Consider the following 17904-nt stretch of genomic DNA (forward strand, 5'->3'; position numbering starts at 1 on the left):
AGTTCTTTGATGAGGTTAACCCTCATCCTTAGCGGACCCACACGCTACAGAGTGCATCCAAATTTTGGATGAAGAATACTGTACTCATATTAGGTTGATCCATATAGTAGCACACAGCCCAAATCACACTCAAGCCTCTGAAGAAGAACTAGATCTTGAGGTGGATCATCAGCCTTGCACATTCACAAAGGTGTGCACATCCACCCCAGAGCGTGCTCACTCTTCCAAAGAAGAAATCTATTATGATGCTCATACTCAATCTCGTGCACACTAAAGCACACTTGCATATTTCATCATGCGCCCACCCTTTCTAAAAGAAACTGTCTTACGATATGCTATCTCACTATCATGTGCCCCACAAAGAATTCTTTAATGTAGTGAATGATCATTCTCAAGGCACGCTCTATGTACCACTTGCATTCTTCAGAAGCTGAACTGGCTTATGAAGTTGAGAAATGCAGTGAACATTTTCATGAGCACCCCTCAAATAGACAACTCTCCCCTCCTGTATGCACATGGCCTACCCAGACTTCATTAGCGAACTCATAATTCCACCCTTAGCTGGCAAGGAGTACTCTCCTGGGCACACATACTGTACACTCCTATGCACTTCCAGGCTGTGGTTTGTGTGCATTTATCTAACATTCACTGCTCATCTAGAAGTGATAGCTAACCTGGATATTCACACTATCCTGGAAAGGTATGTACATACTCCTCTTCTTGCATACTCTGGTGTACTTCGACCTTAAAAAGGCAATCTAAGGACAACACGATCTCAGGTCCTCCCAGAGTGAATGCTCAAGCCCCTCAATGGTACAGTGCCACTTCCTCATCATAATATCAGCCAGATTCTGTATTAGAATCAGGAAGGAAACGTATCAAGCCTAATGACCTGTGGATTGTTCTTAATTCCTCGTACCAATTTTGGGAGACGAGGTGAGAGATGTGGATCAGATTACTCTAGACTCTTGCCATTATTATGTAAATGAACAGCTTAGGAGGAGCTTATTCGGTAGGGCTCTGGTCAAAACAGGTAAGACCTCCATTGACCGTATATTTCACGGGTCAAGATTTAACTTGGAACTTCCCTGGTAGTCTGAATTGGTAATCAAGAATGTTGCACTCTCTAGGTTAAAGAGATTTCATGTACCTGTGGATCCAACCTTCCCCCTTTGCCCATTAATGGCACGGATACAACCCTGACTTCAGGGATATTGATGGAAAGACTCAGGTTGAAGCCTACCATCTCATTAGCTTTGAAGTCTGCCAAACATAGAAGTTGCTACCATGGTGAGCCTCCAGGTAATGTTCTGCCTTGACCACTGGTCAGGTGCAGTGGCATTCTTTGTCTCATCTTAGGACCTTTTAAAGCTGGAGAACAAAAATAACTTCACTGGTTTATTCCTGTCAGGAGTGAAGGTAGTCACCTTTTTGGCTCACCAATCAGCCAAACAGTGGAGGAAATCATTCCAGGACTTTATTTTCCACCAAGCTATCTTCTTCAAGGATGTACAGTAAGTTGGCTCTAAAAAAGTTGTTGGTTTCAAAGGCAAAATTGACATCTCCTACGTCCTTGTAGAAACCCAGATCTGAGTCAGCCCTTCCGATGACATTATGGTCAACCCAGAAGAGGATGAGCTAAAAGCACCCGCTACCCATTGAGATACTACCGCTAGAGAGTTATGGAGTCCTTTGACTGGCCAGACAGTCCTACATTGGATCCTTCTCTCTGGTTACGGTTCACTTTCCCTTTGCCTACACAAACACTGAATAGTCTGGCCCATTATTTACAGATTCTCTTCTGTCCTCATACACCTGACAACACAGATTAACAAACAATTCTTCTCACCCAAGGGGTTAACTACTGCACTATAATTGTTCAGTGGTTACTTTCCTCTTGGTAAGAGTAGAAGAGACTCTTTAGCTATGGTAAGCAGCTTTTCTAGGAAAAAGACTCCAAAATCAAACCATTATTCTCTAGTCTTGGGTAGTGCCATAGCCTCTGTACCATGGTCTTCCACTCTCTTGGGTTAGAGTTCTCTTGCTTGAGGGTACACTTGGGTACACTATTCTATCTAATTTCTCTTCCTCTTGTTTTGTTTAAGTTTTTATAGTTTATATAGGATATATTTAAATGTTACTGTTCTTAAAATATTTTATTTTTCCTTGTTTCCATTCCTCACTGGGCTACTTTCCCTGTTGGGGCCCCTGGGCTTATAACATCCTGCCATTCCAACTAGGGATGTAGCTTAGCTAGTAATAATGATAATAGTAAAACATACATATACATGTACCAAGGCACTTCCCCCAATTTTGCAGGTAGCCAACATCAAACAAATGAAAAAAAGGGGACCTTTCCTCTCTACATTCCTCCCAGCCTGACAAGGGACCCAACCAAGTTGGGCTGGTACTGTTAGGGTGTCACAGCCCACCCTCCCCCATTATCCACCACAGATGAAGCTTCATAACGCTGAATCCCCTACTGCTGCTACTTCCACGGTCTATCCAAGGCGACCTTAGGAAGCAGCAGGGCCTACTGGAACTGCGTCACAATCGCTCACCATTCATTTCTATTTCTAGCACGCTCTCTTGCCTCTCTCACATCTATCCTCATATCACCCAGAGCTTTCTTCACTCCATCCAGCCACCCAAACCTTGGCCTTCCTCTTTTACTTCTCCCATCAACTCTTGCATTCATCACCTTCTTTAGCAGACAGCCGTTTTCCATTCTCTCAACACGGCCAAACCACCTCAACACATTCATATCCACTCTAGCTGCTAAATAATTTTTTCCACCCATTCTCACCCTCATTACTTTGTTCCTAACCCTATCTACTCGAGATACACCAGCCAAACTCCTCAGACACTTCATCTCAACCACATTCAATTTCTGTCTCTCTGTCACTTTCATTTCCCACAACTCTGATCCATACATCACAGTTGGTACAATCACTTTCTCATACAGAACTCTCTTTACATTCATGCCCAACCCTCTTTTCTTTACCACTCCCTTAACTGCCCCCAACACTTTGCATCCTTCATACACTCTCTGACGTACATCTGCTTTCACTCCACCATTTGCTGCAACAACAGACCCCAAGTACTTAAAACTGATCCACTTTCTCAAGTAAATCTCCATTTAACATGACATTCAACCTTGCACCACCTTCCCTTCTCGTACATCTCATAACCCTACTCTTACCCACATTAACTCTCAACTTCCTTCTCACATACCCTTCCAAATTCTGTCACTAATCGGCCAAGCTTCTCTTCCGAGTCTGTAACCAGTACAGTATCATCTGCAAACAACAAGTGATTTACTTCCCATTCATGATCATTCTCGTCTATCAGTTTCAATCCTCGTCCAAACACTCGAGCATTCACCTCTCTCACCACTCCATCAACATACAAGTTAAACATCCATGGTGACATCACACATCCCTGTCTCAGCCCCACTCTCACCAGAAACCAATCGCTCACTTCATTTCCTATCCTAACACGCTCTATTACCTTTGTAGAAACTTTTCACTGCTTGTAACAACCTTCCACCAATTCCATATAACCTCATCATATTACACATCGCTTCCCTATCAACTATTATGCGCTTTCTCCAGATCTATAAATGCAACATACACCTCCTTACCTATTGCTAAAGATTTCTTGCATATCTGCCTAATTGTAAAAATCTGATCCATACATCCCCTGCCTCTTCTAAAACCACCCAGTACTTCTAAGATTGCATACTTTGTTTTATCCTTAATCCTATTTATCAGTACTCCACCATACACTTTTCCAACCACACTCAACAAACTAATACCCCTTAAATTATAACACTCATAAACATCTCTCTTACCCTTATATAGTGGTACAATACATGCATAAGCCCAATCTACTGGTACCATGGACATCACAAAACACATATTAAATAATCTCACCAACCATTCAAGTACAGTCACACCCCCTTTCTTCAACATCTCAGCTCTCACACCATCCATACCAGATGTTTTTCCTACTCTCGTTTCATCTAGTGCTCTCCTCACTTCCTCTCTTGTAATCTCTCTCTCATTCTCATCTCCCATCACTGGCACCTCAACACCTGGAACAGCAATTATATCTGCCTCCCTATTATCCTGAACATTCAGTAAACTAACTAATAATAATGATAATAATAATAATAATAATGATAATAATAATAATAAGAGGAGTCTGCGGATGGAAGAACATGCAACCACCTCTTGCTGCCCCAAATGGGGTATGCCTATCAAGTCCTTGAGAAAGGTGGCAGTTGCACAGGACCATTGAATGGACAGTAAATGTCCATCGGGGTAGATAGTGTATTCCATTCATTGGCTCTTGTCTTCTCCTCACTCAGACTCCAACAATGTTATATCGTACCATCTGAAGTTGAAGAAACACCTCACCCTCCATTCAGAGGTTGATAAACTGTTAGACAAAGGTGCACTACGGGTCATACAAGACAAATCTCCAGTCTTTTACCATTGCCTGTTCCCATTGGAGATGAAATCTCAGGGCTGGAGACTGGTCATCAACCTCTTCACCTTGAACGGAGATGTCCTACAGACTCCGTTCAAAATGGAGAAGGTGAGGACCATAAAACTGGCCATCAGGATAAATGACTTTTGCTCTTTCTAGACAAAAAATGCATAATTTCAAATACCAGTCCATTGGTATTTAAGGAAATTCCTCCACTTTATTGTCTGGTGAAAGGTTTTTCAGTGAAAAATCTTGTGCTTTGGACTATGAACTGCCAAGAAGTGTTCAATCACATGTTCTCTCTAGCCTCGTCTTGGGTTAATTCCAAGGGCATTTGTAATGAATTGTTGATCATTTCCTCCTCCCTGAGACAGCTCCTTCCACATCTAGACAAACTTCTGGAGATTGTGGTAAACCTAGAGAAGTCTAACCTCGCGCCTAAGCAGAGAACATTGTACCTGGAAATGCTGATAGATACATCAGCAGCAAGAGTTTTTTCAATTAGACAGTCACATCAGCAGACATAAGAAGGTAGTGTGAATTTTCATATCCCAATAAGAACTACGAGCTTAGTAGTGGCAGCAATTTCTTAGGCACCTCTTATCCTTGGAGAATCTCATTCCACACATGAGTCTCCACCAGAAGTCCCGTCAGTGGTGTCTTAAGTACCTGGACAGCAGCCACCGACCACCCTACCACCTGGTTCCAATGGATCAGGTTGTTTGTGATGATCTAACCTATTGACTAGTGGACGAGAATCTACTCAAAGGAACCTCTCTGGAGTGCTGTCCTCCAGAAATGCTGCTCTTCACAGATGCATCAAAGAATGGATGGGGAGCATACCTAAAATATCAAACCATTTTAGAATGCTGGTCCAAAGAAGAGAAGAGCCTGCATATCAACCTGTTGGATTTGAAGGCAGCACTCATGGCTCTGCAATCATTCCAACAGTCTTAGAAGCCCCTCTGTAGCATTGATGAGAAGCAACAAGCAAGGTGGAATTGTTTCATAGCACCTTTATGAGTTGGCAAAGCATGCTCATTCTTGGGTGATAAACAACACAATGAAACTGTTACCAAAATTCATTCTGGGAAAAGGAATGTAATTGCCAACAAAATCAGTCATCTGGGATAAGTGGTAGGAGCTTAGTGGTCCCTTCATCCTCTAGTGGTGAAGGGTGTTTTGACTTTGTGGCGTTCCCCATTAATAGAGATGTTCGCCACAAGGTTCAGCAGAAAACTACCAGTGTTCTGTTCACCAATCTTGCTGCACTAGAGGATGCATTCCAACATCTATATGACAACCTTGATACTGTACCTATGCTTTTCGGCCCTTTTGCGTGATTTGAAGGGTAGTCAACTGCATACGTGACTACCCCTAACTTCAGAGTACCTTGGTTGCTCCCAAATGGCCACATGACTAATGGTACCCAAACTTAATGATGCTCTGAGAGAGCTACACCTTTGGCCCAATGAGGTGGAGACTATTCAGCATTCCCGCAGAGCAAAAGGGATTTTGCGAGCCACTTTAATGGAGATATCTGGATATCTTTGAAAATTCTTGATGATATTCTACCAGGCAAGTGATCAATCTTCTGTAATTGAGGCCAGAGAATGGGCACTTCTCCGGTTGGAGCTAATTGCGGACTTTCTCATCTACCTTCGCTGAGAGAAACTCCTCTAAGTCTCAACAGTGACAGGTTATTGCTCAGCCGTGACCCAAGTCCTTAGACTTAAAGGCCTTGACCTCTCCTCATCCTGGGAGCTCTCAATGCGGGTGAGGAGCTTCAAGCAATCTTACCCAGCAAAGGAACTCAAACTGCCTGCATTGCATGTTACCAGAGTTCCAAGGTCCCTAAAGATTAGTGCGCCATATGAATCTTTATGGTAATCATCAGATAAAGACCTGACTCTAAAGACAGTGTTCTTGTTTGCCTTGGTCTCGGCGAAACATGTAGTTGAGATAAACTGCATTTCTTACAATGTTAAGTCATTCTTAGGGGTGGAAAAAAGGTCTCTCTTACATTTGTTCCACAGTTTGTCATTCTGAGGGGTGGAAAAAGGTCTCTCTTACATTTGTTCCACAGTTTATTACTAAAACGTAGAACCCTGCTGTGGATGATCCAAAGTTTGTGACCTTCACCAGATAACCTTCACAGCTTACTACCTGAGGGACTATACCCACAAAATCTTTGACTCATTCTCCCTAGCACCTGTGGAGCCCCTCAACCAACAAGCTGTGTGGTGTACCTAGCTCCTTCACAGGAAAAGAATCATCTTGTCTAAGATAACAGGAGCTACAACTATTTGTAAGAGTAAGAATGTCTGGCCCTTTTTCCTCTTTTGTTACTCCTCCTTTAGGGTGCTGTGGTCGTGCTGTTATTTGGTGAAACCGACTCTGGTGCATGTAACCTTCCTTAGTCAGTAACTATTCTATTCTTTAGATAGAATTTATGTTCCTCCATTCTTCTTGCGAAGGGGAGAATGGATGAAAATGTTAACTCAATCTTAATACAGGTAGCTTTACATTTCAGACTTTGTCCTAATAATGATAGGTTCATCCATGACCGTCTCTTACCAAACAGGTCCAAGTTTTGTGCATCCTGGGATTTTAAACCATCCAGTTTTGTTATAGGAACTTCCTCCTTCCTAGGGATATGTCTCCTAATAAAGAACAATGGTCTATCTGATGGAACAAATCACATATTTTTAAATATTAATTTGTAATTTTCTCAACCATGCATGCCTTGGTCCTTTAGGTTATGCTTCTCACCTCAACTACTCTGCAATTCCTTGGTAAAAGTCAAAATGGCCTCTGGTGTACTAGCGAGAGCAGGGGATTCTCTGCCACCCACCAGTAACCACTGACACTGTTACATTCTCACAGCACAGTTTCCAGCTTCACTGAAATCATACTCCTATTAAAGGACTCAGATTTGTATAGTTAGGAAAAATACAAATTACTTTTCAAGAAATCTGGTATTTTATTAGAATATCATTGATAACTTCATGAAAAATATTAGTAAAAATTTGTAAAAGGATAAAATCATAGATCAGACTTCTATTGTTGCTGACGAATATAGATATTACTGTTAATACTGCATAGTATATACCACTAAAAGGATATAAGCCACCGTAATTTGGACATGTAACGTTGCCATGGTATGACAATGAAACAATCTCCAATAGATTTAGTAGATTTGAGAATAAAGCCCTCAGTAGGATATTGGGAGTTAAATGGCAGGACAGGATTAGAAATGAAACTATAAGGGAGATTACTCAAGTACCATATGTGGATAAGATCATGATGAGGGGTAGATGGAGATGGTTTGGGCATGCTCTTCGCACTCCCCAAGAGAGATTAGTTAACCAAATGTTCAGCTGGGCTCCACAAGGCACTAGAAGGGTTGGAAGACCCAGGCCTACTTGGCAGAGGACTGTGAAGCACAAAGTAGGAGGTGATGAATGGAGAAGTATTGAAATAAAAGCTCAAGATAGAGACGACTGGTGAAATCTAACCGAGGCCCTTTGTGTCAATAGGCGTAGGAAGAGATGATGAACATTGCCAAGTTGTCTTACTATGCTTTTACATATTTTCTGTGTCGGAACATTAAAGCTGAGCTACCTAGGCACTTTAGGCAATTCCTGATTAAAATTACCCTAATTTATGGTGAGCCAAATAAAAGGTGTGTTTTTTACAGTAGTTTCTTTAATGTTAAAGGTATACATAGTATAATGTTAATTGCAGATGATTTATCAATGTATGAAAATAAAAAGATTAGATTCTATATTTGCTTTTAGATCTACATGCTTAACTTTTAGAGGATGTTTTGTTTTGTGGTATTGATTTTACTCACAGGGATTGTAAAATTGTGTTCTGTATTCTTATAGGATTCTTGTTCCTTTTTTCAGAAAGCCAAAGAACAAATAATTAAGGAAGAAGAGAAGCGCCAACGAGATATAGAAGCTCGGGAACGGGCGGAACGAGATAAAGCTGAGCGGGCTGAAAGGGATACCAGACAACGTGCACTTCATGATGTTACCAATGATCAGAGCAATACTGAGGTCATGGATCAACTAGTGCAACTTATAAACACGGGTCAAGCCTTTGATGTGATGGGTGCTGGCCGTAGAAGGCGGCCCGGCAAGACAACAGGTAAGCATTTGAATATCCTACTTTTAAGGCACTAACAAAAGTACTGTATATAGAATGTTTTATGTTGTACAGCATTTAGTGGGTGTTATGGTTTGTTTATTTGTTGTTAGATTATTGTCTTTAATTTTTTAGGCTTATGGTGTAATACCACATAACACATTTTTTTTCATTTGGTGCTGTTGAAGTTTTAAAAGATTTTGCCAACTTCTTATCACCAGCTTGAATTTTTAATGCTCTGGGTTATGGAATATTTTTTCCAAAATATAACACTTAGGACTCTTTATAATCATGAACGATTTACCGGGTATTTGATTTTTAATTTTAAGATTGTTTTTCTTTGTTGATTAAAAAAATGTACTGTACTGTATATGATTTAGGTGACTTATAAAGTATATCTATATAATTATTGAAGTTGGCTGACACTCTTATGTATATGTTTGATTATACTTAAGCAAAGAATAGAAAATTTTAAATATTTAACTTAGCCGGTGAATATATAGCTGCAACTCTGTTGCTCGACAGACAAAAAACTGTACAAAAAAACTCGCCAGCGATCGCTATACAGGTTGCGGGTGTGCCCATCAGCGCCAACTGTCGGCCAGATACCATACTCCATGTAAACAAAGACTCAATTTCTTCTCTGTCGACGTGTCGACAAGACGTACTTTACTCGCTGTTGAAACCTGGAGTTTTTCCCATCATCTTTGGTGAAGTACTATATTCTGGTTTTGAGCTTTCGCTGTGCAGGGTTTTTCTTCAAATAATCCTTGAACTCTTTTTTGTATCGGATTCATTGTTGATGACTTAGATCGTTTTTTGGAATTTTCCCTTGACCAATTCAAAATGGCTGACCTTTCACAAGTTCCCAAGTTTAGAAAATGCAATGCTAGGGACTGTTCTAGGCGTCTTCCGAAGGCTTCTCTTGACCCTCACACTGTTTGTTCCAATTGTCGGGGTAAAACCTGTCAATTGGAAGATCGGTGTGAGGAATGCGTGGGCCTTTCGGAATTCGATTTTATCGAATTTGAGAAGTACACACGCAGGCTAGAGAGAGATAGAATTAGGAGAAGTTCTTCTAGGTCGATAGATTTTTCCTCTCCTCATGCCCCACAACCTATTCCTTCCCCTGTAGTGGTTGTTCCTAACCCCCCTCCTAGCACTCAGGAACCATCGATGGCTGACATGATGCGTGCTATCCATGCCCTGGGGGAGAGAGTTGAGTCCCTTGCAAGTGACCGCAATCAACTCATGGCGGATGTTAAGGAGCTAAAGTGCCAAAGTGCCGCGGGAAGTGATAAAGTGCCTAGTGAAAGTGTTGTGAACAGTGTTGCGCTTGAGGGTTCGTCTGTTCGTGCCTGTCGTCCTCCTAGTCCGGGACCTCTTGCAAGCTCCCAAGCCCAGGGGAGAAGCAATGTCGTACGACGCATGGGTTCGAGAGGCCTTGATCAGCGAACAGACGTTCCCTCCATGGTATCAGGCGTATCTCCCCAAGATCGCCCCTACCTACGTAAGACGAGAGAGCCCGTTTTTACCTCGTCGTCTGAAGGTGTTTCTCGTAAGAAACTTTGGACCAAGGTCTCACGACCTTTAAAGCGTAAGTCGGTCCCTTCAGGACAAGTCCAACGTCACGGTTGTAGCCACTGGGTCAGTTCGGACTCGTTGCCGTCATCTGATGACTGCTCACCGCCTAAGAGAGGCAAAGCGGTACCGCTTCAGTCGCTAACCCCGTCTGTTGCCGCACCTGCTCCCGTAGACCCTAAATGGGCTTTGCTGCAAGACATGCAGTCCAAGCTTACGTCCTTGATGCAGGACTTTCATGCGGAGAAGGTTGCTGCTGAACCTTCTGGCCAACAACCTTCCAAGCGATCGGTTGTGCGTCCTGTTGACGCTGAGGTAACCTTCTCGCGTCTACCAGTTGAGGTGGTTCCTCCACCGATGCGACCCAGTGTGGGTTGCCAGCCGCACGTTGACGTTAAGCGACGCTCGGAGGTGGTTGTTGACGTTCAGGACGTTCAACAACCATCAGAGGTGACTTGTTTTGACGCGGTGCGTCAACCTCCGCAACCCAGTGTGGTTTCGACTGCACAACCCAGACGGTCTAGACAGTCTCGGGTGGACGCTGTGCGTCCTCGCGCTCCCATGGTTGTTGACAGTTCACAGACTGTGCAGCAGTTCCATGACGTTGCGTCCGGCTCCGTCACGCATGCACCAGTGCGACCGGACTCAGCGAACCAGACGTTGCCCACTCCGTTGCCGTTTCCTCATCAGTTTTCGGATGAGGAACTATCTGATGAGGATGTTGCTGAACAACAAGACGATCAACAGTCAGAACTGGACGAGCCCAAGGCAACTCAACCATCATTGGACTTTAGAAAAGTCATGGCTGTATTCAAAGAGTTGTTTCCTGACCATTTTATTTCTGTGGCTCCTCGTTCTCCGCCGTCAGAGTTTGTATTAGGCATGCCTTCTACCGCACCTGCCTTTACTAAACTCGTCCTCTCACGCTCATCCAAGAGAGCTTTGCGGCTGTTAGGAGACTGGTTAGAGTCCAAGAAGAGTTTAGGGAAGACAGCATTTGCCTTTCCCCCATCTAAACTCTCTTCTAGATCGAGCGTCTGGTATGCCACGGGAGAAGTTCTCGGCTTGGGAGTTCCTGCCTCTGCCCAGGGCGACTTCTCAAGTCTTGTAGACTCTCCCCGCCGCCTTGCCATGAGACGCTCAAAGATTTGTTGGTCACCATCGGACCTGGACCACCTTCTTAAAGGGATCTTTAAGGCTTTCGAAGTCTTTAACTTTTTAGACTGGTGCTTAGGAGCCCTAAGCAGGAAAATCTCTTCGACAGATAAGGATATTTCTTTGCTCATTATGTCCTGCATGGACAAGGCCGTCCGTGATGGGTCCAATGAGCTAGCTGCCTCATTCACGTCCGGAGTCCTGAAAAAGCGAGAGTCTCTCTGTTCGTTCCTGTCTGCTGGAGTTACACCATGCCAGAGATCTGAACTTCTCTTTGCTCCCCTTTCCAAGTGCCTGTTTCCTGAAGTCTTGGTAAAGGAAATTGCCGCTTCGTTAGTTCAGAAGGACACCCACGATCTAGTTGCTTCCTCAGCTCGCAAAGCTCCCCCTTTGCCTACATTATCTGCTAGACCGAGGATAGACACTCCAGCGTCTTGCTTTATTCCGCCCTTTCGTGGCAGAGCCTCCAGCAGAGGAGGTGCTCGTGCCGAAGGGAAACGAGGGAAGAGGAAAGGACCCAAGTCCTCCAAGGGCAGAGTCTGACTGCCCGCAACTTCAGACAGCAGTGGGAGCCAGACTCAAGAACTTCTGGCAAGCCTGGGAGAGGAGAGGCGCAGATTCACAATCTGTAAAGTTACTCAGAGAGGGGTACAAAATCCCTTTTGTACGCAAACCCCCTCTAGCAACGTCCCCCATCGATCTCTCTCCCAGGTACAGAGAGGAAGAAAAGAGACAATCCCTAAAACTGGAAGTGTCTCTTTTGCTAGAGAAGGGAGCGGTGGTCAAAGTCTCGGACCTTCGATCACCGGGATTTTACAACCGTCTCTTCCTAGTTTCAAAGAAGACAGGAGGGTGGAGACCGGTGCTAGACGTCAGTGCTCTGAATGTCTTTGTCACAAAGACGAAGTTCTCCATGGAGACCACAAAGTCAGTCTTAGCAGCGGTCAGAAGGGAAGACTGGATGGTCTCGCTAGACCTAAGGGACGCCTACTTCCACGTCCCCATTCACTCAGACTCCCAACCTTTTCTGAGATTCGTCTTCGAAAATGTGGTCTACCAGTTTCGGGCCCTGTGCTTTGGCCTAAGCACAGCTCCTCTCGTGTTTACGAGGCTGATGAGGAATGTGGCCAAATTCCTCCACTTATCGGACATCCGAGCCTCCCTTTATTTGGACGACTGGCTTCTCAGAGCCTCTTCCAGTCGTCGCTGTCTGAAGGATCTCAAGTGGACTCTAGATCTGACCAAGGAATTGGGACTCCTAGTCAATTTGGAAAAGTCGCAGCTGGTCCCATCCCAAACTATTCTGTATTTAGGGATGGAGATTCACAGTCTAGCTTTTCGGGCTTTTCCGTCGGCCCCCAGAATAGATCAAGCCCTGCTATCCATCCAGAAGATGCTGAAGAAGGAACGCTGCTCAGTCAGGCTGTGGATGAGTCTGGTAGGGACGCTGTCATCCCTGGAACAATTTGTGTCACTAGGAAGACTACACCTCCGTCCTCTTCAATACCATCTAGCTTTTCACTGGAAAAAGGACAAGACGCTAGAAGCGGTCTCGATCCCGATTTCCGAAAAGATAAAGTCTTGTCTAACTTGGTGGAAGGACAATATCAACCTAAGAGAGGGTCTTCCCCTGGCTGTTCAGACTCCCAACCACGTTCTCTTCTCGGACGCATCGGACTTAGGCTGGGGCGCGACACTGGACGGTCGGGAATGCTCAGGTCTGTGGAACTCGAGTCAGAGGAGCATGCATATCAACTGCAAGGAGCTGTTGGCAGTACATCTGGCCTTGAAAAGCTTCGAGTATCTCCTTCGAGGCAAAGTGGTGGAAGTAAACTCGGACAACACCACGGCCTTGGCGTGCATCTCCAAACAAGGAGGTACCCACTCACTGACGTTGTACGAGATCGCAAGGGACCTGCTCATCTGGTCAAAAGGTCAAGACATCTCCCTAGTTACGAGGTTCATCCAAGGCGACTTGAACGTCATAGCAGATTGTCTCAGTCGGAAAGGGCAAGTAATTCCAACAGAATGGACCCTCCACAAGGATGTGTGCAAGAGACTTTGGGCCACTTGGGGCCAACCAACCATAGATCTCTTTGCAACCTCGCTGACCAAGAGGCTTCCAATCTATTGCTCCCCAGTCCCGGACCCAGCAGCAATACATATAGATGCCTTCCTCCTAGATTGGTCACATCTGGATCTCTACGCATTCCCACCGTTCAAGATTGTCAACAAGGTACTGCAGAAGTTCGCCTCTCACGAAGGGACAAGGTTGACGTTAGTTGCTCCCCTCTGGCCCGCGAGAGAATGGTTCACCGAGGTACTTCGATGGTTAGTAGACATTCCCAGAAGTCTTCCTCTAAGAGTAGACCTTCTACGTCAGCCACACGTAAAGAAGGTACACCAAAGCCTCCATGCTCTTCGTCTGACTGCCTTCAGACTATCGAAAGACTCTCGAGAGCTAGAGGCTTTTCGAAGGAGGCAGCCAGTGCGATTGCTAGAGCAAGGAGAGCGTCTACCATTAGAGTCTACCAATCGAAGTGGGAAGTCTCCCGAGACTGGTGCAAGTCAGTTTCTGTATCCTCGACCAGTACCTCTGTAGCTCAAATAGCTGATTTTCTCTTATACCTGAGAAAAGGACGATCCCTTTCAGCTCCCACTATCAAGGGCTACAGAAGCATGTTGGCATCGGTCTTCCGGCATAGAGGCTTAGATCTTTCCAACAATAAAGATCTGCAAGACCTCCTTAAGTCTTTTGAGACCACCAAGGAGCGTCGTTTGGCTACCACTGGATGGAATTTAGACGTGGTACTAAGATTCCTCATGTCAGACAGGTTTGAGCCGTTACAATCAGCCTCCCTGAAAGATCTCACTCTTAAGACTCTTTTCCTGGTATGCTTAGCCTCGGCTAAAAGAGTCAGTGAGATTCATGCCTTCAGCAAGAACATCGGATTTTCGTCGGAAAAAGCCACTTGTTCGGTGCAACTTGGTTTTCTAGCCAAAAATGAGCTGCCTTCTCGGCCTTGGCCTAAATCTTTCGATATTCCCAGCTTATCGGAGATCGTAGGCAATGAACTAGAAAGAGTCTTATGCCCTGTTAGAGCTCTTAAGTTCTATTTAAAGCGTACCAAACCTTTACGAGGCCAATCTGAAGCTTTATGGTGTTCAGTTAAGAAACCATCCTTGCCTATGTCAAAGAATGCTTTGTCATACTTTATCAGATTGTTAATACGAGAAGCTCATTCACATCTGAGTGAGGAAGACCGAACTTTGCTTAAGGTGAAGACGCACGAAGTTAGAGCTGTAGCAACTTCCGTGGCCTTTAAGCAAAATAGATCTCTGCGAAGTATAATGGACGCAACCTATTGGAGAAGCAAGTCAGTGTTCACGTCATTTTACTTGAAAGATGTCCAGTCTCTTTACGAGAACTGCTACACACTGGGACCATTCGTAACAGCGAGTGCAGTAGTGGGTGAGGGCTCAACCACTACAATTCCCTAATTCCATATCCTTTTAATCTGTCTCTTGAAATGTTTTTAATGTTGTTTTTTATGGGTTGTCCGGAAGGCTAAGAAGCCTTTCGCATCCTGGTTGATTTGGCGGGTGGTCAAAGTCATTTCTTGAGAGTGCCCAGATTAGGGGTTTGATGAGGTCCTGTTGTATGGGTTGCAGCCCTTGATACTTCAGCTCCTAGGGGTCTGTCAGCATCCTAAGAGGATCGCGAGGCTCCGTAAGGAAGACGTACTTATAAGGCAGAGTAATCGTCTAAGTCGACTTCCTTACCAGGTACCTATTTATTTTGTTTTTGTTATTTTGATAACTTCTAAAATGAAATAAAAACTCTTAGCTCATAAGATGTAAACATATTTAACTGGTTTCTACCCACCACCCTGGGTGTGAATCAGCTATATATTCACCGGCTAAGTTAAATATTTAAAAATTATATTTTAATTATAAAATAAATTTTTGAATATACTTACCCGGTGAATATATAAATTAAACGACCCTCCCTTCCTCCCCAATAGAGACGCAGTGGGATGAGAAGAAATTGAGTCTTTGTTTACATGGAGTATGGTATCTGGCCGACAGTTGGCGCTGATGGGCACACCCGCAACCTGTATAGCGATCGCTGGCGAGTTTTTTGTACAGTTTTTTGTCTGTCGAGCAACAGAGTTGCAGCTATATATTCACCGGGTAAGTATATTCAAAAATTTATTTTATAATTAAAATATCATTTCAAATAGTAATTTTTCTTTTTAATATGAACTCATTGTTTAAATGAATTTTACCCTGTATTCAATGCTAAAATAATTGAGCCCTACCTCAGTTAGGAAAAAAAAGAAAAAAAACTTTTTTTAGGTCTCAAACTATCCCACCCCTAGCTCTTGTACTCTCTTACCACTATGTAATTTTATAATAGCGTCTGTTTCTCAATGTCTTCGCTTTACAGCCTTAGGAGATGAAGGATATATCAGTAATATACCCTGTTTACTAAGAGATGCAAAGTATCCAAAAAGAGAGAAACGGTTGATGAAAATTTTAGGATTTTTTTTTGCAATATTTAGGTTTTCAAATAATACTGTGAATTTGAGTACTGTACTCTTTTATGAATCTATATCCAAAAGCTATGGTCGAAAGTAGAACTGGCACCACCTGCTATGTTGTAGGAGATAATTGCTTAAGATTCCAGAATATCATGTGTCTATTTATATTTATTATTTAGTATATGTTATTTATTATATCAAAGCCTTAACTTTCTAATCATGGTACAAAGTATAAATGATAATGATAAATAGAAGCAATCAATTTTCTTAAAACATGAAACTGCACACATTCACTGGCTGATAAAAGATTGGGCCATCTCTTCCTCTTTCTCTACGAACAAAAGATCTGATAAACCATAATCTCAACATGTGCAAACATGACTCATTTGATCGCATAAACGTACAGTAATCTTGAAAACACACATTTACAAAATGTATAACTCATAAATATGATGAAAATTTTTTTTTTTTTTAAATAATACATGATTCTCTCTCTCTCTCTCTCTCTCTCTCTCTCTCTCTCTCTCTCTCTCTCTCTCTCTCTCTTTTTTTTTTTTGAAAGAAAGAGATATTTCTTGAAACTTGAAAGGAAAAACCCCAATGAAAGGCCACATAATTGTGAAGAATTCCCTTTCTGGCCAAAACGTAGCTATCAGCATTATCCTGCTGTTTACATAAGTTTTAGATTGGTATATCACCTTGAGAATTGTCAACAGGTGGATAGGTGAAAAGTTTCATGTTTGTCTTGTATTGCATCAGGGGTGTTTAATTTTCATGGTGAAACAACAAAACTATCTTTTTGTTTCGTCAGGTTTCATACTTTCGTCTATGTTTGGTTGACCCTATTGGTGGATATGGTAACCTTGTTTTTCTTTTTTTTTTATAGTTAAGACTTTATTTCCTCTCAATGAACTTTGAAGAAGCCTTATTCCTCAGAAATTGGCCAAATTCAATATCTTCTATCTGGTACGGGTATTGGATCTCGCCTCCCATTATTTCCAGATGTATGCCAATTCTGTTGTGGTGCCTGAGAATACGACTTCATTCATTTTCTATCACCAGTGTTTCCTGAACCTAAAGGGCCTTAAATATTGCTATAAGTTCCTGTCAATTGACATGAAGAGTTGATCTCTGCGATATACAATTCTCCAACAGATTTAAAAGATCTAGAACTTTTCCCATCCTTCTTGTGAAGAATCTGTAAACAGAGGTCTGTGATTTTCATCTCCAAGAAAATTCCCTGGGATAATTAACAGAGATCGTTCCAACAACTTGGTAATTAAATTGACATTGTCCAGCTCGTAAATATTGTAATTTAAGATGAAAGAAAAATAAAAAGGTCCCATGTTTAGGTGCCTAGCGTAACAAATTCTCCTAAAGATGTACTGGTCCATTAAAGTCTCTCTGTATCTGAACTGACAGACTTTATCCTTTGAATTTTTATTAACAGTAGGAAAGATTGAATCCCTCGTTCCAATGGAAAACCAAAAATGGAAATTCTATTACAGTGAACCCTCGTTTATCGCGGTAGATAGGTTCCAGACCCGGCCGCGATAGGTGAAAATCCGCGAAGTAGTGACAGCATATTTACCTATTTATTTAACATGTATATTCAGACTTTTAAAACCTTCCCTTGTACGTAGTACTGTTAACAAACTACCCTTTAATGTACAGAACACTTAATGCATGTACTACAGTACCCTAAACTAAAACAGGCACAAATATTAAGGGCGACTTTATATCATGCGTTTCCTAAACACGCCAAAAAGCACGATAAAAATTGGCAACCAATGTTTTGTTTACGTTTATCTCTGATTATAATGAAGAAACAAACGCATTTACACATCTGTGTATAGGTTAGTTTCTGCATCGATTATATTGATTATTCAGTACAGTATGTTGATTTGGTTATTACTAATGTTTTACTTATTTTTTCTTAGGACTTCCAAATGAAATATTTTCTTTATGACGCCGCCTG

General features: G+C 42.7%; 1 protein-coding gene across 5 annotated transcripts in view; it reads left to right on the forward strand.

The window, feature by feature from the left end:
• The window catches only part of dia (diaphanous related formin 1), a 299177-nt gene that overhangs the window by 216518 nt on the left and 64755 nt on the right, over positions 1-17904 (forward strand). For all 5 annotated transcript variants that reach the window (XM_068387086.1, XM_068387090.1, XM_068387088.1 and 2 more), the window contains exon 8: positions 8406-8649. In XM_068387086.1, coding sequence (XP_068243187.1) covers positions 8406-8649 — 244 coding nt within the window. The remainder of the gene's footprint in view (positions 1-8405; positions 8650-17904) is intronic.

The sequence above is a fragment of the Palaemon carinicauda genome, chromosome 14 (assembly GCF_036898095.1).
Source record: "Palaemon carinicauda isolate YSFRI2023 chromosome 14, ASM3689809v2, whole genome shotgun sequence".
In the NCBI taxonomy this organism is placed as follows: Eukaryota; Metazoa; Arthropoda; class Malacostraca; order Decapoda; family Palaemonidae; genus Palaemon; species Palaemon carinicauda.